The 23693-nt window shown below is 36.4% G+C and overlaps 3 protein-coding genes across 3 annotated transcripts; 2 read left to right on the top strand and 1 right to left on the bottom strand.

Annotated features, from left to right (window-relative positions):
- Nucleotides 1–1061: 1061 nt before the first annotated feature.
- On the top strand, nucleotides 1062–7290 carry LOC149029295 (uncharacterized). Its single transcript, XM_089141431.1, has 5 exons — nucleotides 1062–1448; nucleotides 4379–4479; nucleotides 5112–5222; nucleotides 5320–5421; nucleotides 6861–7290. Exons 1-5 carry the CDS (start codon nucleotides 1127–1129, stop codon nucleotides 7029–7031), a joined length of 807 nt encoding a protein of 268 aa, XP_088997557.1. The 5' UTR covers nucleotides 1062–1126; the 3' UTR covers nucleotides 7032–7290.
- Nucleotides 7291–8611: 1321 nt separating this feature from the next.
- LOC149029294 (putative ribosomal large subunit pseudouridine synthase SVR1, chloroplastic) lies at nucleotides 8612–14833 on the top strand. Its single transcript, XM_089141422.1, has 10 exons — nucleotides 8612–9189; nucleotides 9533–9612; nucleotides 9806–9906; nucleotides 10029–10101; nucleotides 10189–10282; nucleotides 10406–10454; nucleotides 10758–10908; nucleotides 12618–12674; nucleotides 13364–13419; nucleotides 14172–14833. The coding sequence occupies exons 1-10, from the start codon at nucleotides 8685–8687 to the stop codon at nucleotides 14230–14232; spliced, it is 1227 nt and encodes a 408-aa protein (XP_088997548.1). The 5' UTR covers nucleotides 8612–8684; the 3' UTR covers nucleotides 14233–14833.
- A 2513-nt stretch (nucleotides 14834–17346) lies between these two features.
- Nucleotides 17347–19191, bottom strand: LOC149029293 (uncharacterized). Its single transcript, XM_089150453.1, has 3 exons — nucleotides 18881–19191; nucleotides 18636–18765; nucleotides 17347–18447 (listed from the first exon to the last, which is right to left on the bottom strand). The coding sequence occupies exons 1-3, from the start codon at nucleotides 19014–19016 to the stop codon at nucleotides 17667–17669; spliced, it is 1047 nt and encodes a 348-aa protein (XP_089006579.1). The 5' UTR covers nucleotides 19017–19191; the 3' UTR covers nucleotides 17347–17666.
- Nucleotides 19192–23693: the final 4502 nt, after the last annotated feature.

Below are 23693 nucleotides of genomic sequence, written 5' to 3'. Positions count from 1 at the left end.
TTCTAGCAGTAAAGGGTTTGGATCAGAACTTGACTAACATGAAATCAGTGACATCTTTGGAATTTCTTAGACTCACAAAGAAACCCAGATGAAATCCGATCAAACGTATTTTTCACTCGAAACAGTCAGATAAATGAAGCATGAATATGTCAGTGAAAATGACTGCACCAGTGAGAGAGCCGAGGGAGAGAGAGCAGGGACAGATAGGGGGAACTATAGAGAGAGAGATCTTCTCTACTCAAGCAGGCAGTCTTTCCATCTTCTCACACTCACATAAGGCCTGACAGGGCCATTCTCACACTCACATAAGGCCTGAGAGGGTCATATGTGAATGAGGGAGGATGAGAGCATGCTTTCAAAGAGCATGCTAGTACTTTATGAGCAAGATAGATGAGCAAAAAGTTTTAAAAAGCATCCTCATGCCGTCCTCAATTTAGAACATTTTTAAAGGTTAGTTCGGTCGGCAATGATTAATATATATATTTTTTTAGATAATTCAATATATTGAGCAGCATAGCCAAGAAAAAAAAATTGAAAAGGTTCTATAACCAAGGAGTGGATGTGAGGGGAGTTGATCCATTTTGAGACATAAAACAAATTACAATCCACTAAGTAAGAGCTTAAATACAAAGCATCAGAAATAATGGACATAACATTCGATGGTAAATCCTTCCTCCACTACTGTAGGATATAGACTAGTTGATGGGGACCTGATTCGACCAATGCTGTGCACACCTTCAACCAAAGCATGAGCCATGAAGCATGGCCTCTTTCATTGTTTCTGGTGATTAACATCATCTTTTAGTAGTCAAAAATAACAATAATAATATTTAAATAAGATAAAAAAAATAATAATTGGGGTTTGAGTCGTTTCACTATTCCAGTTATCAGATAATGTGACACTCCAATCCCACCATTTTCAGTTATTTAACTGATTATTAAAACCTGTTTTTTAAAGTCGCTAGATGTTCGAAGGCGTATGCCACGTGGCATCTCCGTAGCTACTTGGCGGTCCCTTCCAAGTGACAGACACTAATAGCCTGAGATTTCTGATTTTCTCTTTCTTTTACTTTCATTCCATTCTCTACTGTAGATCGTGTCTGTGTTGTGTCCTCCTTTCATTCGTATGGCGGATTCGTCTGCTCTGTGCTTCTCCACCACTTTCTTCCGTTCCTTTTCAACCTTCTCTCCGCCATCTTCCTGGGATAATAATTCACCTTCAACCGCATCATCGTCACCGACAGCCACAAATCCCAGATTGTTATCATTCTTGTCCCTTTCTTCTTCTTTCTCTTCGCCCCCCAAATTTTCGTTCGTTTTTCGTGGACAATCGTCTCGTCTCCTCCGATCTTTTGCTAAGGAAAATGGTTCCGGAGACTTCCTTGGTGATGATTCATTTGGATTCTACCCTTGGCAGTCCTCCAACACTGATGCAAATGATGGCTCTGGTATGTCGGTTTTAGCTTTCTTTTTTTTTTCCCTTCCCAATTCTGTATTTAATGATGGCTCTGGACTCTAGCTCTTTTAGGGTTTTATTTTCTTGTTTGTGCCTTCCTCTTTGTTTTTTTGTTGGTAGATTGTGCCTTCCTCTTTGTTGATGTTTTGATGATATCGTTCATGCGGTCTGAATTTAATTTTGATGTTCACTCATCTAAACAAATTATTCCAGGGATGAGGAAGTTGAAATGTTTAAAGATCTTTTTATATTCCTCTAAATGAAGTCTGAAAGAACTTCCTTACGGGATGTATCTATTGACGGCTTTTGCGTTTGATTTTATTGACGAGCTGCATTTGGATCATTGTGTGCTGATCGATTGAAGAAATTCTCTGTCATATGGAACCCTGATCTCTGTCTGGTCTAAGCGGGTTGCGGATCTGGTTCAGTGCACTTTGAATGAGTTCACCGAAGCAGTTTCTAGGTAGTTAGACCGATTACTCCCAAAGGATATGGATCCTAAATATATCTGCAGAATCAGCAGGGTGGTTTGAGCGGTTATGTCTGTGGATAGGTTGAGGTAGTTAGAAGTTTGAAGACTGGAGGGAAGTGTGAGTAGTATAAATTCATTCCCCTTACCTTCTTTGACACACATTACACATGCACATGTCAAACAACACTGTCAACTTCATTGCAAATGCAGATTATGCATTGGCTATGACCAAGTTGTGGCTTTTAGTTGTTGATTCAATAGAAGAGTTTCAATCTTCTCTCAAAAGATCTTACAAGTTTACGTCTTCTTTCAAAGACCTTCAAGTTTTAATCTTCTCTAAAAGTATCATATAAGTTTGTTTAGCCTTCTCTAAAAAGGTTTTAAGTTTAAGTCCCTGGTACGCCAGGGCTAGGATTTGATCCACAGAACTGCCTGAGCAAATTGAGTATTTGAGTCACCCACTGGCTCTGGCTCATTCCTGCAACAGAACAACCAAGTGTTTTCTGACCAAGAGAACTTTCATGGAAACACATTAATTTGTGCCTAAATTTTCTCCTTGCTCTTCTAATTGGGGGATAGCTGCTTTAGATTTTAGAGAGGAGAAGTTTATTTTGGGATGATTGGGTTTCCCTTAGCTGTTTCACTGTCAATAGATAGAACTCTTTACGTATTCGTGATTATGTTGTCAGTGCGTGGTGAAGCCCTCCTTGAGAGTGCATGGATGAATTATTTGTTGTCCTCCAGATTTTGGATTGCATTGAATTGTATTTTCTTGAATGTAGGTTTTGGCTAAGGTCTCTGTTTAATTCAGATAAGACTTGTGGGGTTTTGCTCGCAATCAATTGAACTTCTTATGTAGAAACTTTCTGTTCATCTATTTCATTCTTCAAATTTTTATAGTGGTCCCTATATCTTGAGTTTGAATCTCCAAAAGTCTAATAGACTGGAAAGTATTTCTTGACTAAAGAGTTGAGAAGTTAACAAATAGTAACTGTCTCTTGACTAATGAATTATTAACTTGAAACTGAAAATTTTTCGTGTCTCAGCTGAATTTTCAGTCAAATTATCAACCCAGTTTGAATAGTACTCACCAGAACTAAACCAGGTTATTTCTGGTTCAAACATAATTGTGCAATGTGGACTGAAGTTTTCCTGCCCCTTCTTTCTCGTGCTTGTTTTTGGATTTCTTTCTTTTAATCAGGGGAATGTACTGTGTCTACAGGTAATATGTTATATGAGTTCATTGATCCAAACTAGCAAGGGCAGAGCCAGAATTTAATATTGAGGGGGGCCGAATACTGGTGAATTGTGCATCTTGGTTTCTATGAATTTGTCAAATACCCTGGAACTTAATTATTAACAATGACCATTCTACCCATCGTCTTTACTGTTAAGATATTTCTCCAATCAGGGAACCAAGTGCTGGTGTTTCGCACATGGAAAGAAGGCCAAAGGGATCTCTCTAGGAAATATCAAAAAATAGGGGGGGGGGGGGGGGGGTTAGTGCTGATATTCCACAGCTGAAAAGATGGCCTAAGGGGTATCCATTTACTGTTAAGATATTTCTCCTATCAGAACCAAGTGCTGGTGTTTCCCAAAGCGACCTCTCTAGGAAATATAAAAAAATGGGTTTTTTTTTGGGGGTGGGGGTGGGGATTGCTGTATTCTACACCTAGAAAGAGGGCCTGAGGGGTATCGATAAAGAAATTTTTAAAAATGGGGTTGGCATGGGCCCCCCAACCCTGGGTAAGCTCTACCCCTGCAAACTAGTGTAACATCACCATGTATGTTTTGTTTGTGTCCTATGTTTAGATATCTTGTTGCATACAATTTTTTCCTGGATTTGTAGAAAGATGCTTATAATTGTGGAGTGGTCCTTCTTTATGTTACCCTAGCTTGTGACATTTTTGGCTTGTCAACACTTGCTACGTAGCAGACATGGATGTTTCCTTTCTCTAATGTTCCTGCAGCCACTTCTTTGTTTACATTGGAGTTCCAGGGGAAATGAATTTGAAGTGGAAAAAACTGCTAGATTGCTTACAGTGAAATGGCATTATTGTAGTTTATTGGGCTGCAATTTTTCCAGCGAGAATGGAGTGGCAACTTCTTGTGCATGGACTATGTCTGCCACATGGGAGGTGGTGATGAATTTAGATATTCCCTTTCTAATTGAGCTTAGTATCATTATTTGTTCCACAATGATTTCTCTGGTAGAATTTTTTCCCCCTTTTCTGGTATAGATGTCAATACAAATATTTGGTATGTTAGATGTACCATATATTTGAATAATCTCTGATCATACAGCCATACTGAAGCCACATTTTGTCTGTATATATAAGTGTACACCCTTCCTCTCCCCACCCCACCCCCCTCTTTTTTTTTCTATTAATAGAGATGGAAATTTTCTTTGTTAATAAAGAGATTGGTGACTTCTGAATTATGTTTTGCAGCTATCCAGTGGGTACCTGAAGATAGAATCACACTTTTCACTGCTGATGGACTAGTTCAAATAGGAGGTTCCATGGTCCCTCGCCGTCTTGCATCCTCAGATGTAGGGTTTTCCAAGTTCGGTTGACATGACCTGGTTTAGCATGTTTTCTTCTTATTTGCATAGTGAGAAAAGGCTGGGATTGGAACAATGATGGTTTTCACATTTTTTTTTCTTTTGATGATAGATTACAGGGAAGAAAATTTTGTTATATCTAAAATGAAGTCAGAATTCCTGATTAGAAAGCATTAATCCATCACCTAAATTTTCTTGACTTGTTTCCTTGAGTTCTAGTAATACACAGCCAAACTAACCAAAAGGATCCATTTGCAGTGTGTTTTGACCAATTGGTACTTCTAACCCCCCCGCGCCATATACATATTGAACTTCTTAAGAGAAAGTCCGTTCCATTTTTCAGTGACTCAAGGTTCTCCGCTGTATGATTCGAAACACTTTATTGACACCCATCCAGATTTTTGTTATGTACCAGGAAAGTCAGAATTTCTCACTAGTTTATGCTCTTTGTCCCAAGGCTAATTTCTTAGATCTCTCGTCTGTAATACCTTATTATGTCTTCTAATTCTTCAATCAAATGGTATTAACTGCAATTACCACCTGATTCCTGGAATGCATTAAAATTATTTGTTTTGGTCTAATTTTACTCTGTCACTCTTTTGCATTGCCTTAATGTGCAGAAGAAACAGGGTAGATTGGCCCAAAGGTTAAAGCAGTTTCAGGAGAGTGACTATATGGATCCCAATCAGGGACTGTGTTTGGGTGCACTCTTTGATATTGCAGCAACAAATGTAAGGACTTAACATTTATCTTTAATGGTTAGCATTTTATCTTTTTTGCATGTTTGGAGTGCCTAAGCTCTTACACAATTTAAAAGTAATTGTGTAGGGACTTGATTTGGGCAGACGACTCTGTATCTTTGGCTTCTGCCGTTCCATTGAGATGCTGAGTGATGTTGTGGAGGACACAGTCTTGGACCATGGTGGAGAGGTATGCTGTGCTCTGGTCATGTGTAATGATTTAATTCAATGTCCAATATAAATGATGATGTGCACAAAAGGTTTGTGAACTTAGAGTTCATGGACTGCCACATGCACACACTGTGAGAGTGCATTTAACACTACTCGAAGTTCAAACTTAGCATGTTGTATGCGTTAAAATATATTCAAAGATATAAAATTTATGAATTTGCCACTAACCTCCATTTATGGTGCATTAGAGGTCACTGTCATTTCCAAAATTGACCACTTTGAACGGTGTCTTATGCTTGTCACATATATTTGGCTGACTTTTGTGAAATGGGTGAAGCATCTCTATAGCACAGGCTTACCATGTCTATCAGGTGACAAACAATTCCCAACTTTTGTAAACAATATAATTGTCAGTTCACCAGAAATTCATCTTAGATGGATTAGCAGCTGAGGAGTTGCGTTGTTTTTTTTTTTGGTTGCAAAGCTTGAGTAATCGAAGTCCTGAAGAAAAATATCAAGCCTCTGTTTCAACAGCTAGCATTAAAGATTGAATTGTAAAGATTTCTGCATCTAAGCAATGCTCCCTGGGGTTCAAAAACCCTGGTTCAGAGGGGGACTAATGCGCGATTTAATCTCCCAAGGCATGATGGAGCCTTCTTTTTGAGTGCTAAATACAGCTATCCGATTTTCTATTTCTTCATTTCTTTCTCTTGTTCGAACCTCACTTGGGCCGAAGACTTGAATCTTTTGCTGCCATTGCTGGAAGAGGCCATCAAACTTGCTGTTGTTCATCTTCAAAGCACCAATTGGTGTATTGATGCTGATGCTAGTTGTCCTATTCAATCCAGCTACTATTGCTCTGCAAATTGGTTGTTTGCCAGCCTCTAATCGCTCACCACCTTTCTTCCAGTAACAAACCCTGCTGGATTCTTCAAGTATTCTTCCCATGTCACCCATCTTTTCAATCTTCCATCCATCGATTCAGTCCACCATAGCAACTTCTTCAACATCTTACTTTCTATTTTTGGGGCAGCTTCACAGTACAATTCTGACCATCAGAACTCAAGCAAGCTTGCAGCAAGATCACCTCACCCAGGTCCACATTAGATCCAAGTCTGCGGTGCTGCATGTGCTGTGTTGATCTTATTATAATTTGGATGTTCTATATTCCTTTGGGTGAGTGAATCAAATGTTTCTTATATTTGTTGATGATGGACAGTGAAGCCTCCCCTCTTAATATTTCAATGTAGTATGGTTACTCGTTTTTACATGGAACACTTTTATTGATATACTTGATACATCTTCAGTAATCTGACCCATAATTTAGGTTAGGAATTCAGTGTGGCTGTATATGTGTTTTTTTATCCTCTATTGTTTAGTTTCTTCTTCAATCCAGAAAGTTGCTTGTAAAGCTCTACTTTGATCATGGTTCAGTTGAAAACATTTCATGATGGTCAGGTTGTAGCTGCAGAGAAGGCTAGCAAAGGAGGTCTGCAGGAAAAGCTTACCATGACGGTCTCTGTGCCACTTCTGTGGGGTGTCCCTCCTGCTTCTGAAACACTCCACCTTGCTGTTCGTAGCGGTGGGGGTATTGTGGAGAAGGTCTGGTGGCAGTGGGACTTTTCGTAGCGGAATGGAGAGATGCTGTGTATTTGTACATAAATTTATTGTACTATCTCTGTACAGAATACTTGTATCTAACTCTCTTTCATCAAATCTGTAACTGGGATTAAATGCGAATACATTCTTGATCTGTCTTCGACCCCGTTGACCTTTTTGCCTCATTATAATGTCCAGTTTTCTGCAGAATTGCCGAATAGGTTCTGTTCCAATTAGTACAGTACCTGCAACTTTTAATTATACTCTTGTGAACTGTAGGACCTTAGCCAGGAAGGTCCTTTCGGTTTCGGGCCCGAAAGAATGGTCGATTTCCATTGAGTGGTTGGTGGCATTATGTTCACTTCCACCTCCCGCCCGCTTTGAATAAGATTGTTGTTTACCGGAAAAAAAAAAAGAACTGTAGAACCTTAGTAAGTCCCTTTTTTTTTTCATAAAAAGCAAAATATATATCAATTAATTAACGGTCATACATAATTCATCGGTTTGCTTGAAAAGATCAGTACCTCTTCTGTTGGTAAAAGTGTTAGTATTAATAGCATTACTTGCCATATTGTTGAAAAATTCCAGTGGGTGTTGGGGACTTGTGATTACATAACTGGACATTAAAAAGTGTAAACTTAATATCTACCAAACCTGGAATTAAGTGAATAGACTAGTGCTTCTTGGGTGGGGTATGAAAGGATAAAAATTGCCTCCACATTATTAAGCCAAACTTCTTGGATCAGATCTGTGCTTGTGTTAGTAAACCATTGTTTGAATCTTAATTCGTAACCAAGAAAACCTATTGCTAAAGCAAATAAGAATCTTTTTTTTTTTTTGTAATGAAAGCAAATAAGAATCTTGTGGTTTAATCAATTGTATTTTGTGCTGCACTATAAAGTCTAAATCTTAGCTAATCCTGGCCGCCAAACAGGCATTGTGGACAAATTTGAACTCCTTAAGGTTTTACGGGATGCATGATTGCACACCATTCCTAGGATGATCTTAGTGTATTACAACTTTACAAGTTTACAACCAGGAGAAAAGATTATATAGGGTAACTTTTTGGTTTCAACTCCAAATTGAGTGTCATTCACGACTAGATGGTTGTGGCAATGTACACCATCTATAAGTTTCATCACATCTACAAAATACCCACTATTTAGCACACGAAGGCAACAAAGATCAAAATGCTATTCAAATTCAAAATATAAGACCTAGATCGCCATAACTTGTTTGTCTTAGCTCCAAGTTAAGTGTCGTGCTTGGCTTGGTTTTTGTGCTACCACCCATAAATTTTGCCACATCAGTAAAGTACACACTATTTTACACACACAAAAAAAAAAAAAAGACTACAATACCCTTCAAATTTTTGGGCTGGGTCCTTTTTAGAAGATCAATCTATACTCTACAATCTTTACCAAAAAGGTCCTATAAATTAAGGTCAATTTTTTGTAATTTTCATAAGTTAAAATTAATTTGCATGAAATAAAATAAAATAAAATAAAACAAAAACTATACTAAAGACTGCTATACCAAAGACTGCTAAGGCTGTTTTCTACTTTTAACCGTTAAATTTTTGTTCTTTGGAAAATCAATTTCAAGTGAATTCGTGTTCACAGATAGACGATAGTAGCAGTTTCCCACTCTAGGAAGCCGCACAGCGGCAGAACGCTTCCTTCCATGGCCGCCGCGGCAGCAGCTGCTGCATATATGGCATTGTCATCTTTTCACTTGTCTTCGTCGGTCTTCACTCTCAGTTGCAGAAGAAACCTTAGAACATTCTCTCCCATTAGGTGTTCTTCAATTTCATCTTCGTCTAGGGAGTTTAACATCTCCTTTGGCTCTGGGCGTAAAGAAACCCCCAAGGACAAACTCGTTTCTGAAGACTCTGCTAAACAAGATCATAGCTTCCAGCAACTACCTTCCAATCCGCTCTTTATTCCATGGATCGTTCGAGACGAAAACGGCAACCTCTCACTCCAGATGACTCCTCCGGCTCGGTTTCTTCACGCCATGGCCGATGCCAAAACCACATCTACGGGTGTGAAGAAGCAGAAGAAGAAGCCTACAAAAGCTGTTGCTCCGACGCCGGAGCCCAAGTACTCGAAGGCCGCTCGGAGGTTTTATAATGAGAACTTCAGGGATTCCCCTCAGAGACTCAGTAAAGTTCTCGCAGCTGCTGGTGGTAAGAACTCAGACTAGGCTTTGACGAACCTGAATTTTGGAGGAATTAAGAAATAGAACCTTCAGGGGAATCTCGTTTCGGTTGGAATCGTGAAAGCCCATTTGGCTTTCATTTCCTAAGGGGTTTGGAAAATTAGAATTGTTACTCTAGTCTTTTGTCTTTCGGGGTCGAATTACGTTTTTAATTGGACACATACCTGAATTGGATAAATAGTAATGGGAGTTAAACGATTCATGAATTTCTTGTTCATTGGAGCTCTTCCTTTTCTCATTTCCTTTCGACCTGGGTTATGGAGATTTTTTAATTTTTTTTACTTAATTTATTACGAAGTTCTTGTTTCCAGTGGCATCAAGACGAAGCAGCGAGGAGCTTATATTTGAGGGCCGGGTGACCGTTAATGGTTCTGTGTGCAATGCACCACAGGTATTCCGTTCTTCAATTCCCTGAGTTCTCTGCCTCTCTTATGTTCTGCTAAGAAGAAAATTTTGGGTTTTGGTTATTTTCTTCTTCCTGTTTACTAGATGAAGCTGCAATTATTGCTTAGGAAAGGAAATTGGTGTATATAGATAAAATCGCATTTTTGTATTTTCATTCTAATGCTGCTCTCAATATGTAGACTCGTGTTGATCCAACAAGGGATATAATATATGTGAATGGAAGCCGTCTTGCTAAGAAGCTTCCTCCAAAGGTGTATTTTGCGCTGAACAAGCCAAAAGGGTTGGTTGCTATTTCATCAAATGCTGGATTTTTATGGTCTTTTGGCAATTAAAAGCTGTGTCTTAGGATTGGAATTCATGTGTTTTGTGTAGATGGAGGAGTTAATGCAATTAAAATGACAGGTACATATGCTCATTTGGGGAGAATGAATCTAGATCTGTCATTTCGCTGTTTGATGATTTCTTCAAGAACTGGGTATCTGCAATTTCTGAGCTTTAATCTTCTAATTTATTTTCTAGGTTTGTTTTTTCATACTATAAATCTAATGAGTTGCATTTCCAGAATAAGAAAAATCCAGGATTACCGAAACCAAGATTATTTACTGTTGGTCGTCTTGATGTTGCCACAACTGGGCTGATTGTTGTTACCAATGATGGTAAGAATGTGATTATGCCTCAGACTGATGACATAAACAGCATACTGAGTTATTATGAACTTTTGGATCTGACTGCAATGAGTTGGTTTTTTTTTTTTTAATTGTAAAATTCTGTCTTTTCAGGAGATTTTGCTCAAAGACTTTCACATCCATCATCTAAGTTGTCAAAGGAGTAAGTTTCCATGGTTCCCTCTATTTTTTTTTTCCTTTGTTGCATTGAATTGTTTCTATTTTAGTTAAATAGGATTTCAGTGTGTTCTTTGCCCAAATGAAGATTCACTTGATCTATATGAAGCAATAAACTTGTAATTTTTTACTTTTTACTTGAGTGTAGGGCATCCTTTGCCCCTTCTAGTTATTGTTTGTAGGTGATTTCTTTTTCTCCTTTCCCAAGACAGTTTAAGGTGATTTATAGCTGCTTGAGGTTACCACATTCTTCTGTGTATCCTGACAGCTTGAACTTATTGTTTTGTAGATACTTCGCAACTATAGATGGAATTGTAAATAAGAAACAGTTGATAGCTGTCAGTGAAGGCACAGTTGTTGAAGGCATCCAGTGCACCCCAGATTCTGTGGAGCTACTGCCACAACAGCCAGACATGAAAAGGCCTCGGCTTCGCATTGTGGTACTTGGCTAGACATTAAAGAGGATACTTTTAAGAGTAGCTACACCATAAATTCCTTTCTCTAACTTGGGTTTATTGCATATTAAAGTGCTTTCTCCTGCCTGTATTTGTCTATTTCATTATATTTTGACTAAAAATACTGAAACCGAACAGGTTAGTTAAATTATTTGGTTAATATGTTTAGGGATGTTGGTAGATCATGTTAGCATCAGGCGTAGATAGAATGGTCTCAAAGAGTGTCACAAGGAATCAAGTGTCAAAATTTTATTTCAAGTAAAGAACAAGCTCATGTCTTACGTAACGGCTGAGTTGATTTTCTGTCTGAAGAAGATGAATACTATGACTGACAAGTGACATCTGAAGGCATTGGACTTGGTGATCATTTATGAATTTGAAGATCAATTCAATTTCCTTGGAAGGCAGATAAACTTCAGTGTCTGAATTTATTATGTTTTCACATAGACTGTCTTGATCATCAACTTATCACCTCTAGCAATAAACATCTTGATGATGTTGTTGACATTACTTAATTATTTGGGAATACTGGGTATTTATATTTTCTCTCCAAAACATGTTTCATTGATCATATTAAAGAATTCTCCAATCATAGCTTTGCTCACTCTTAGGATTAATTATCACAGAAGGATCTTGAACATGCCTGTGGGGAAACTCTGATAGACCTGCTTCTTTGCGACCAAGAATTACCTCATCTGGATTCTAGACTAACCCCAGGCTAATTTGTGCTTTTTAACTAAGGAGGATGATTAGGGGTTGGCCTTGTGTTGGGTTTTGTCAGGGTTGGCTCCCAACCAAATTGAACCAAACCTGCTCAACATTAGGGGGATACCTCCTAGTGAAAAAAAGATTTGCGTTAGCTACAGGACTGGATCTTGATTCCTGACAACTGTCAATAGATGCCACATTTTCATGTTATTTTGACAGTTAAATTATTAGCCGGTCAACATCAATGGCTGCTCTATTTCTGACTCTAGGTCAGCAGAGATTGTAGTGTATTCAAAAACATGAGGAGACCACTATGCTCGTACTCTTGGCATCTCCAGGGCAACAACTGAGCTGAAAGTAAGCCATTAATGGCCTGATTCAAAGTGGTTGATCTAAGCATTTAACCAGGAAACAAGTCATGTTTTATCTGTGGGATTTCCTTCTGCACAAAATTTTGATCTACAAACACTGTTAATGATGATTGAGCTATACGCGCGGGGGGGGGTGTTAAGCATTACATGTATCTACATTCATTCTCATGTTTAGCACCCCGAGTTTCCCACCTTGTTGCTGCTTCCATACGTTACTTTCTGCAATTAGATTTCTGAATCTTTAATTAGAATCTTGTGATTATTGCTAAAATAAGGTCAGTTGAACATCATGCAGATGAGCTATTCTGTAACTCCCCATTTTCGGAAATATATCTTCAGAGTGACTTGTACTGCCATTTTTGTCTGGCAAGATTATATTATTTAAACAAAAAATCACTAGGTTTTAGATGTTACGTTTTTGGTTTCACATTTCCTTGATTCTACCTTTAACTTTTTCAATCAAAGAATGATAACTTTTATCTTTAAATGTCCATGACTAATTTTCTTGTTTAAATCATAGTTCTTCCTCCTTCACTTGGCCCTTCCTCACATATTTTAGTTCTAATGAGTGTGGAAAACTGATCCATTTTGGTTTGTTTGTACTGAACTTGACAGGTTCATGAAGGCAGAAATCATGAAGTTCGTGAAATTATTAAAAATGCTGGGCTAATGGTCAGTTTTATTTCTTTAGTTTTTTTGTGCATATTTTTGTCATATAACATCTCTTTCCCATTTGCAGAATTATAGTGGTTACAGTGGCAAAGAAAATTTTAGGAAAATATAAAAGAGATATTGTCCCACTGGTGCTATACCTGGGACTTCCTTTAGTGTTATCATTGGATAAGGTCTGATTAGTATTTCGACAAAACGGTCAGAGTTTGAGTGCATACAAGCTTTTTCGTTGTTGCATTCTTTCCAGACATAGCCCAACTTCTACCTTTTTAAACATTAGTTCTCTTCATTTGAGACCATAGGTACCATATCAAAGCAATTGATGAGCCTTTCAAACCAAATCTATCCAATGTTGAATTTAAACTTTACCTTTGGTAAACATAACCTACAAATCCTTAGCCTCAATTCTCCTTAAACCCCTAACCAAGGATTCTCATTTGGTAACAGTCTGAAAGAACAGTTCAAGCATTCTTTTGTTCGTGGAGAACAGAAGAATGGAGGTTGGTGTTTTGTTTAAATGGCCGTTCTTTTGTTGTTTAAAAACGAATCAATAAGAAAAGTGGTTTGAAGAACGGCTTTTGCACTTATGTGTTTTGTTGAGGGAACAGAAACTTGTCATCTGCTTGTTTAAATATTTTTTTCAGCTGGTCCTTTTCTTTTTCAATTAATTCTGTATTCTAATCTTACAGCTTCATTCACTTAAGCGTGTGCGGATAGGAGGTTTCAGGCTTCCATCGGATCTTGGGTAACTGGAGAACTAAAATCTTGAGTTTAACTTTGAAGTTCCTTTTTCTATTTCCTGTGATATTTGTGAATGCTAGTTTAGTGATTTGGAATAGTGTTAAACTGATGTGTGTGTGGGGGGGGGGGGGGGTGTTTGACACATTTTGGCTATAAACTTGTCTATGATATTTTAGATCTGCAGCCACCATGGGAATGCTTTATGTAACTAAAGAAAAATATAATCCATAATTTTACTAGAAATGTTCAAGTATTTCATAAACCTTGACTAGTTTCCTTGGTTTTGGTTGATGCCCTATTTTGCCGCCAGGAGCATTGTATTAAAAGAAAAATACTGGAGACATTGTTTTCTGTGCTTGTACTGACTGCAACAATCTGAAGTGGAAAAAAAATCTGGACTGTTGAATCAATGAAATTTTGTTTGACTTTTAAGCCAATGGGTTTTCTTGAAAGAATGCAATTCCTATTTTGATTGATTTATCATTTTTCGGATCTGATTGGAACAATGGAGAAGTAGGAAGACTTTGACGATTCATAATGGGGGTATCTAGAATATCTATGTCCCAAGACAATAAATATGAAGAAAGAAAGAAAGAAAATGAAGTGGAAAAAAATCTGGACAGTTGAATCAATGAAATTTTGTTTGACTTATAAGCCATTGGGTCTTTTTGAAAGAATGCAATTCCTATTTTGATGTTATATCATATGTATATATATTTCCACGTAGCTTGATGTTTTGAGTTTGTCTTGTTTCAGGCTTGGGAAGCATGTTGAACTACAGCAGAGTGACCTCAAGTCATTGGGTGGGAAAAAATAGTGGAAAGCTGCACGATAACAGCCATTTTAATTCCAGTTGAAAGCTGATTCAATCCTTGACCATGTTAGTGGGAGTAGCACTTTCAACTTCTCTCTGCTACCAACATACTCCAGATGATCAACAAACCAAATTCTCGGATTTGCAATCGTTCAGGATGATGTTCATGCTCTATTCCAGGCTTACTGTTCAAATGCTTGAGTTTTGGTCTATGAGCTGAGAATAGAAAAGTTCACATACCATAATTGGCAGTAGATCAGCCCTTCTCAAGAGTTAGGGCTGTCTGTAATGTTACATACCTGCTAATAGAAAGGCAAGCCTTAATTGGTGTTCATATTATATTTTCAAGTATTTCTGAAGTTTGGCAATAGTCTTTTTGTTCTTGAAATTTTGTGGAAAAGGTATTGAAATGTTGATTAGAGGTGATTGAAGTTTCTTTGGATCAAGCTTTGTTTGTAATAAGCTGTCAGTTTATCAACTTAAGTTACACTCTATGTTCATCATTGGGGTATCAAAAACAAATCCTTTTCTTTAGAGCTTATAATATGGCTCTACCCACTTCCATTTTTATAACAATTTCATTATGTTGGCCAACTGATTGAAGTTGATTATGACATTCTGCTTTAAGAAAAAAAATTGTTTATGAGTAATGTAAATGTCCAATCTCGCTAAAAATTTGTAAAGTGAATCTCTTCTTCATCAGAAGTGACCTTTTGATTGGATTGAAAATTGTATTTTTTTGGTAAGAAGAGAAAGGTAATTCCTTTTGGTGATAGAAAAGAAAGGTACTTCAACAAAGGAGAGGAGTGACTAGACCTTTTGTTTGATATGATGTTTAATTTTTGCTATTGTATTTTGAGTTCAAACCCACAAACTAGGAGAGCTGTTCATTGATTTATAAAATCTTCAAGTATAGCATGTGGAAAATTCTTATAGAGTATGGAACCATCAGCTGGTAAGCAATGTTATTATAAAATTATTTCATGTTTTAAGATGTTGAAGTTGAACCTCCACTAGCTCTACACCACTAAGCTTTCATACTCATGTCTCTTCTGGTGAGATTCTTAGTTTATTAAATCAAGGGAGAGAATTTCCCCTCTCAACTTCAATGTAATGGAAGGGAAGAAAGAGAATCTTTTACATTACACCAATAGTGACATGAAGAATAGAATCTTCTACATGGGGACCACAAGAAAAAGGTAAAAGAAAAAATCTAATTTGTGAAAGGATGATGGTACATTGAGAAAATTTTCGTTAGACTCGTGGCTTATAGAGAATAAGTGCCTAATGCATTTTGTGAATGTATGGAGTGTAAGACCCCACGATATCAGGTCTTCGGTTCTCTTGGTTCTCGTCGTCCCTTCCTCTCCTTTAGGATACTATCTATTAGAAAAGACCCAAAAAAAAAAAAGGTATGTTCATAAGTCAATTTGAGTGTCCAATATTTGAAAATAAGCATTTGAAATATCCTTTTTAGTTAGTACTATTTTAAAATGGTATAGGTTTTCAAATATATAATCCTTTTACCTTATCTTGACTCCATTTTTTACTATGCTTATCCTCATTGCTCAATTTCATGTTTATCTCGAGATCTTAAATCTAGCACTGTAGGTTAAGGCGATGATGATGATGGCAATAGTAATTAAAGAAGAGACGAAGATGGTTGTAAAGAACAAATTAGAAATATACCTTATTCTTTTTCAAAACTTAGGTGTTCAAACGAGCTTACATGCACTTTTGACTAATTTTAAGAGAATTTGAAGATTTGAACTAATTTTGGAGGGCTTGTTAGATGCCTATGAAAAGATTAGCCACCCAAGTTGATTTTTCCAGACATGTTCCTTGGTTTTCTCCGGTTCAATCAGCCCGGCTTGCAAGGATTTGATATTGAAGAGTTAAATTGATGGCAAAGGGGTCAGACCAGAATATTTTTGTAGTTTCACTCACTTGCAGTTGAATTGATGGCATTTCCAATCTGCACAGTAAGAAAACCCATTATGATTTAGAAGACTTCATAGTCAAGTATCAAATCACTTCACTTCATTTTGGTTCATTCATTTAAGACAAACCTGTCAAAAACCTTAAGGAAATCTTCACAAAAGGACAGCAGAAGGTTAAAAATTTCATGTGTCAGTTGGTAACCTTACCTTTTGACCACTCCATCTCCACTGGAAAAGAATTCCCGGATAAACCCTCTCTCTCTCTCTCTCTCCTCTTGTGGTTGGTTTTCATCCACTGAATATTTTACAAATGAAATAGCTGGCAAAACCCAATTGAAATGTTGCAATCAAATAAGAAATGCAAGCAAAGGTTGAAGAGGTCAATGTGTACATCTTCCCAATCTGTTAATATTTTAAGTGGGGGTGTGGAAGGCACTGAACCTTTAAATCTTAAAAAGAAAGGGGTTGGCCATGGAGAAAAATAAATAAAAATTTCAGCAAATCACTAGTCTCCTCAGAAGGCATCGAATCTTGTGATCATACGTTTTTGGAGCCATAGACAGCTTCCCAATAAGGATTCTCTGTCAGTGTCTGTTCCAGATGATCACTTTCAAGGGTTCCATATATTGCACCACAAGTGGGTTTAGTTCTCCATTAATTTCCAAGTTATGCTTCCGATTTACTTCTAATCAATATTCAAAATTTTAAGGTTTTGACAAATAACAATGGATCCTCTATTAACCAGACTCTTGTCACCAGTTCAACAGTAAAAAATGCCCAGTAAGTCTGTTTGAGAAATAGAAGAAAGACAACCCTATTTGAAGGCTTGGATTTCCAATCAAATAAACATAAATAAAAGAGAAGACTAGGATAAGGATTCTCCTTTAATTATATATTTTGTTCACTCAACTAATGCATATTCTATTATTTGATGTCATAAATAAAAGAAAAACTCAAATACATGCTTGAATTGCCCCCTAGTCCAAGAGTGCCAAGCCATGCCTGGCAGCTTGGCTAGATCAGGTTATATATTATACATATAATGCAGAAAAGAAGAAGAAAAAAAAAAGATCAGAGAACAGGAGAGAGAGAGAGAGAGAGAGAGAGAGAAAGAGAAACGAATAAAGAAAACTAATGATTAATTAAATATCTACATAAAATTAAGACATTAGCATGCTTGATTTGATTCTTGAATTGAATGATGATGTATTCTCCAGTTTCCATGACAATAAATTTCAGAATGATAGTGCAGTGCAGTGCAGTGCAGTGGAAATGAACTAAGACAGACATCATTCCCAATTCCCAAAAGAAATGCTAAGGGGGGAACTTTAACCAATGTACAGTTAAAAAGTGTTCAAACAACAAAATAGACCATCGCTTACTGCCACACTCCATCCTTCTCTTCTCTTCTCCTATCTGACAGAATTGGATCTCTGAGTCTCCTCCCACCATACCCCTTCAAATCTTTTTCTGATTTACATACAGTCAGTGTCAGTTTCAATAGTACATGGCCCTCCCTTGTGTCTTGTTTTCATCAACAAAGAAACTATTATTGCAACCATGAGTGCTAATGAGCTGCTTAATCTCCTCCAGCCCATTCTCTAATGAAGTTTCTCCCCACAACCCATTTGGTCTTTCATTCCAACCATCAAATCCGTGACCTCCATTAGTGTTGCTGCCAAGGAATAGCTTCTGGTTTTCTTCAACTCCATTATAGGGATATGTCCCAAGAGACATATGCTGCTGCTCACCATTGACACCACTACCACCAAATTCAAATTCAATCTCTCTCCCATAGCTGATCTGGTTGCTGCTACTTCCATTGGAAGAACTGCAACTTGGTTCAGCAGAACCTCCAAACATGAGAAAATTGTCTTTCCCTTGGTACTGATACATAGGACCCGCTAAGCTCTGTTGAGTTCTGAGAAGGGAAGCAGTAGCAGGAGTACTATTAGTGACGACAGAACCATTGGTGTTGCTCCAGAGATTTGGTGGGAATGAAATTGGCTCAGGGCTTGTGAAAGATTTAGTGGGGGTGTAGTAATTAGTGGTATTCATACTGCTATCTTTATATGATGATGAAGATGATAGTGAAGGTGATGAAGAAGACATGCTTTGAAGATGATTAGATGAGAAGGTTTGTTGATGATGGGTTTTTCTTTGAGAGGAATTGTTAGGAGGGACTAAACCCATGAGTTTCCTCTTGAGCTTAGTGTTCCAGTAGTTCTTGATATCATTGTCAGTCCTGCCTGGCAAGTGAGCTGCTATTATTGACCACCTGCACTCAGGTGGAATAAGTTCCATTAAGACAAAACCAGCAAAAGAAGAAGAAGCAGAAGAAACAAGACAAAATTTTCAGTACATCTCAGATGAAGAGATCTAATCTGACAAAGTTGGATAACCTAAGTTGTTCGAATATGGACTGAAAAAACTGGGACTTTTGCAAAGAAAGAAATTGAAGGATACCTGCTCCCAATGCTAGAAAAGAGACCACAGATCATCCTGTCTTCAGCATCAGAAAATTCTCCATGCTTAATGTTGGGTCTTAAGTAGTTAAGCCATCTTAATCTGCAACTTTTTCCACATCTCTTCAGACCTGAGAGAACCAAACCATTTAAGGGAAACAGGAAACAATCAGAACGAGTAGGGGACAAAAGAAGAGCAGAAAAGGAAACCCAGAAATTCAGTTTTCTTTTTTGAGCAAATCTTACCAGCCTTGTGTGGGAGTGCAATCCAATTACCACCAGTTCCATACTTCTCGATGAACTCCTTGAGCTTAGAATCTTCTTCTGGTGACCATGGCCCTTTCTTCACGTTTGCCTTGTCACAGCAAGGAGCTCTCCCCATTTTCTCTCTTGAGGAGTTCAGTTGATCTTTTATCTCTTTCTCCAGAAGTCCCCCCTGGAAAGAAGGTTCCTCTCTTTCCTCTCCAAAACTAGCTTTGGGTATTGGTGATGATGATGGCTTTATTTAGAAGTCTGGAAGGTTATGAAGTTCGGAAAGCCATGGAAGTAATTATCGAGAGAGATTCACAAGTCAACGGAAAGTTCTCTAATTTCAATCACTACTACTTCTTCTAACCTTCTTTCTGATGATTAGCTAATGGCTAGCTAATACTAATACTAACTTTTAATCTTGAATAAACCCTTCCCATACATTAACTAGACCACTCTCTTTCTCTCTCTAGTATCCAAAGTCATACAATTTATTGTAATATAATCAGAAATTGAAAAAGATTGCTCTGTGGGACACCCAAACCTGACTTGTCCAAACTCTAAACCCTATAGGCTAAGTCATATGCTTTAACTGTTCTTGGTTTACCTTGCCCTAACTATTTCTGAATCTTTATCGGTGATGAGATGATTGAGTGGTTCTTTCGGTTGAAATGGACGTATCATCTATTTGTATGATAGATTATACAAAAATAAAGTTTTTGTGTTGGCCTTAGATCAGAATTGTCAAGTTAACATCAACTTGACCTTCTTTCAAAACCATTAATGAAGATGGACCATGAAAATCCCCCTGAACCAGATGGTGGACCAATCACTGTACTAATTAATATAATTGAAATTGTTTTATGTAAGCTATTCAATCAGTGAATCACATAGAGTGATACATCAGTCGCTTGTGAAAAATTACATTGCATTGCTGTGTGCATTGTATCTTCTTCTCTCTAATTTCTTTCTTCTTTGTTCATGAACTGAAATAGACCTTAGCAGTACCTTTCTTATGACTTCCTATTCTTACGAATCAAACTCCAAGTTCTTCACAAAAGATCAAACTGTTCTTGGAACTAGAATTCTGAGACACAACATGGCACAGATTTTTATTGGTTTACCATAAAATAAACATCTACCCAGTTGATGAGCAACGCCAGAATAATGAATTCTCTTCTCTTTTCTCTTCTGGAGCATTCTGATCTACTGCTTCACATGTGACTTAATCACAAGAGTCAATGAAAAATGAAACTAGGGTTTTATCAGTTAATAATAGTCTCATAAACTTTAATGAAAGATTGGAATCTTGGAAACAGACAATACATATAATTTCAGTGATAATATTTAGATCAATAATTAGCATGTGCACCTTGTGCTGTAACCCTAGCTAGCTAGGGCTTGTGTGGAATGTTGGAATATTCCCATGAAGAACAACTCACTCACTTTTCTGTCTTTTGACTCATGCTGCTCCAAACCAACAAAGCTTTTGGTGGGTTTTGGGATAAAACCCATTTGTTTTTATCAATTTATGCTTCTCAGATCATCTCTGATGGGTATATGGACAGTAAATCTTATTATACTTCTTCAGATCTACAATGCTTACTAACCCCAAGGCATATTCACTTAATGGGTAAATGAATTAAATCCAAAATTTATGATAATCAATGAGAAGTCAACATTGAAATCAATCTTTGGGATAATCTCTGAAAACACCTAAGCACAAAGGGCTCCTATTTCAACAACTCTCCTATGACCAAATGATTGGCATGGTTGCAGCTCGATTGGGTTGAAATTAGTCCATTATGACATGATAAATCAATATAGGGTCCACCACTAGACCCTCAAGCATATTTCTAAATTTAGAAATATTTTTCAATAAAAAATTTATATAATATAAATATTAAGACATTGATTTTGATGAGATTATGAAAATCAATTTTTTCTTAGAAAAATAATAATAAATATAAGCTGCTAAAACTTCTTGCTAGGTGAAAGAAGGTCACACCATAAGCCAACTACAAGAATCCTAAATATAGTAGTTAATATAATTAACTAATAAATTCATTTATTTATTTGTAACAGGTAAAAAGAAGAGAAGAAGCAAGAATCATTTTTAGTATTATAAGGGATAAATTTGGGGCTAAATTGGGACCATATCAATTTCCTTAATATTAATTTTCTTCATTTCACATTCTCTTTACACGATTCAACCCATTATATATATATATTTTATTATTTTAAGGGGATATTCTCTCCTCACATACCAAGATTTAGGGGACCAAGTTCACTGTAATACTTCAACTCTTAAAAAAAATGAGAAAAAACAAAATTAATTTATTTTCAATAAAAAAGATTTATTTTCTTTTCACATTTGGCAAGAATAAAAAGATACAATTTAGATCACTTAGGAGAGTATCTACAACAAGTTTCAAAAATGGAGAAGGCTTGGGAATTGACACGTGCTCTCCTATTGATCCATGTATACTCATTTCTATATTTATTTGTAAATTGTACAACCATATGATCATCGTTATACAATCAATATCAGATGCAAGGGTTATAGTATTGGTATCAAATATTATATCGTTCTTGGTGATTTTAAGGGACACATAATTTTGTATTGAGTATTGTATTGTACTAACAAATATATTTTGGTATATCCAATACGTACCCTATAAAAATGAAAAGAGAGACATTTCAATATGTATCATATCAGTTATATCAATATGGATATGCAATGGTCAGTATCACATTACACCATGGAATACTTTAAACAGCGATTATATGTATATGAGTTCCAAGAAGAGAAGAATATCTTTTCCAAATAAGGATTAAAAATGAACCTGGCTAGCTTGTCTTTTTGCTAGGAGGCTGAAGCTATAGCTGTGACAGAGTATATTAAATGTGCTACAAATTTAGGGTCTTCTCATGCCTAGGGAGTTATGGAATCACTTTTAACTTGGAAGCCCTAGAAAGTGGAGTGGGCTTATGGAATATAGAGATTGATTAAGATTATCTTAGTTTTATTTTTTCGTATTTTTTTCTTTCTCCATGGAGAGTTTTTCATGACCTAAAATGGAGAAGGAATCTAGTAAAGATGAATTTGAAGTCTCTTATTGAACAAAGTTGAAAGCATATTTTTTTCCGGTCCAAACTTCATTTATGAGACTAAAAGATCTCTCTTCATCAAGGTTGAAAGAAAGGTTCTTGGCCCTTATTGTTGTTAGTTGGTGCTTAATTAGTAAATCTTTTCTTTCAGACTTAATCATCTTTTAATCATGCATCTTATTTGTTTCTCAGATTCAAGTTACATTGTTTCATTTAAGTTTTTGAATGGAGCTTTTATTTTTATTCTATTTAAGAACAAAATTTGTCAAATGAATTAACTCTTCAATCGCTTTTTTTTTTTTTTTTTTCGTTTTAGCTAGCTTGTCTTTTTGCCAGAAGGTTGAAGCTATTGTCGTGATAGAGTTTATCAAATGGGGTACAATTAAGAGTCTTTCTCATGTCTAGAGAGTTATGGATCGAGTCATTTTTAACTAGAACCTATAAAGCCATAGAAAGTGGAGTAGGGTTATGAAGTATGGACATTGATTAAGATTATCTGATATTTTAAACTTTTTTTTTTTTTTTTAATAGAGATAGTTTTTTGTGACTTAAAATGGAGAAAGAATCTAGTAGACATGAATTTCAAGTCTCTTGTTGTACAAAGTAGAAAATGCTTCTCCTTTTTCTAGTCCAGACATCATTTTCAAGATTTAAAGCGATCTCTCTTCCTCAAGGGTGTCGGAAAGGTTCTTGATCGACTTTAATTTTTGACTCGACCCTAACTATGTTTTGTTTGAAATTTGCCCTAACTAGTATATCATCTTTTCTTTCAAATTTAATTAGCTTATTTCCTTCTTAGATTAATTCAGATTATTATTGTTTTGCTTTAGCTTTGGATGAACTATTAGTTTTATTTAAAAAAAAATTATCAAGTGAATAAAATCTTCAAACCCTGTTCTATAATTTTTGGTGGAAAATATTTCATAAACACTTAGAAAAAAAATTAAGAAAAAAAAAAAGAAGAAAAAGGAAGGATCCTGGTTTAACCATTAAAGTAGAGAGAGCACATTGGATCTAGAGCTGTGAATAAAAAACTATTGAGATATTGATAACAAAGATACAAGATATAATTAATTGGGCTTGAAGGTATTAATATAAATAATAACATTTTTTAATAACATAAAGACATGTCTCATACCTACGGACACATGCATAGTCACATTATTTGAAATGGTTGATTACATATTGCTATCAATACCACTTGTTTATTTAATACAGCTCTAATCTTTTTAAATACAATCATTATCACTCATTATTCTTTCCTATAATGTATCTATTATAAGATTTTTATTTTTATTTTTGTTATAAAATGTGAAGTGGGGAAAAAATTATATTTTTTTCATTTAATATGTTAATCATCAGGGAATCCTTTCAGGGAAAGCTATGCATGCTGGAATGGCACATCTCTCTCTCTCTCTTTCTCTCTCTCTCTCTCGGAATATGAGATACATGATAGAGATGTATATATATGTATATAGGAAATTATCTATGAAGTGTAGGAGAGGTGAAGGGGATCTTTCACAACTGGCAAGACAGATCTGACCAACCATATAGTTGCATGTGGAAAATGTGTATTCATCAGATCAGATGATGGTGCCTCCAGCAGCTCCAAGTAGATGAAAACTGAAGAGAAAGCTTAATAGTTGATGGGGTCTAGAGCTGCTAACTAATCATCTCTGCAAACTCTTCATGCATGGCC

The sequence above is a fragment of the Hakea prostrata genome, chromosome 1, assembly GCF_041222555.1.
Source record: "Hakea prostrata isolate BN-2017 chromosome 1, UWA_Hpros_2, whole genome shotgun sequence".
NCBI lineage: Eukaryota > Viridiplantae > Streptophyta > Magnoliopsida > Proteales > Proteaceae > Hakea > Hakea prostrata.
The sequence above is the reverse complement of the archived record's forward strand: the minus strand, read 5'-3'. Positions and strand labels throughout refer to the sequence as shown.

What these genes read in the sequence shown, in the direction of transcription:
- LOC149029295 (XM_089141431.1), top strand. Translation starts at nt 1,127, where the DNA reads ATGGCGGATTCGTCTGCTCTGTGCTTCTCCACCACTTTCTTCCGTTCC. An exon ending in TGATGCAAATGATGGCTCTG is followed by an intron (nt 1,449 to 4,378) that starts GTATGTCGGTTT and finishes TATGTTTTGCAG; the next exon opens with CTATCCAGTGGGTACCTGAA. An exon ending in GCCGTCTTGCATCCTCAGAT is followed by an intron (nt 4,480 to 5,111) that starts GTAGGGTTTTCC and finishes CTTAATGTGCAG; the next exon opens with AAGAAACAGGGTAGATTGGC.
- LOC149029294 (XM_089141422.1), top strand. Translation starts at nt 8,685, where the DNA reads ATGGCCGCCGCGGCAGCAGCTGCTGCATATATGGCATTGTCATCTTTT. An exon ending in GCGCTGAACAAGCCAAAAGG is followed by an intron (nt 9,907 to 10,028) that starts GTTGGTTGCTAT and finishes TTAAAATGACAG; the next exon opens with GTACATATGCTCATTTGGGG. An exon ending in TTAAAAATGCTGGGCTAATG is followed by an intron (nt 12,675 to 13,363) that starts GTCAGTTTTATT and finishes CTAATCTTACAG; the next exon opens with CTTCATTCACTTAAGCGTGT.
- LOC149029293 (XM_089150453.1), bottom strand. Translation starts at nt 19,016, where the DNA reads ATGGGGAGAGCTCCTTGCTGTGACAAGGCAAACGTGAAGAAAGGGCCA. An exon ending in TGCACTCCCACACAAGGCTG is followed by an intron (nt 18,766 to 18,880) that starts GTAAGATTTGCT and finishes TGGTTCTCTCAG; the next exon opens with GTCTGAAGAGATGTGGAAAA. An exon ending in TTTTCTAGCATTGGGAGCAG is followed by an intron (nt 18,448 to 18,635) that starts GTATCCTTCAAT and finishes ACCTGAGTGCAG; the next exon opens with GTGGTCAATAATAGCAGCTC.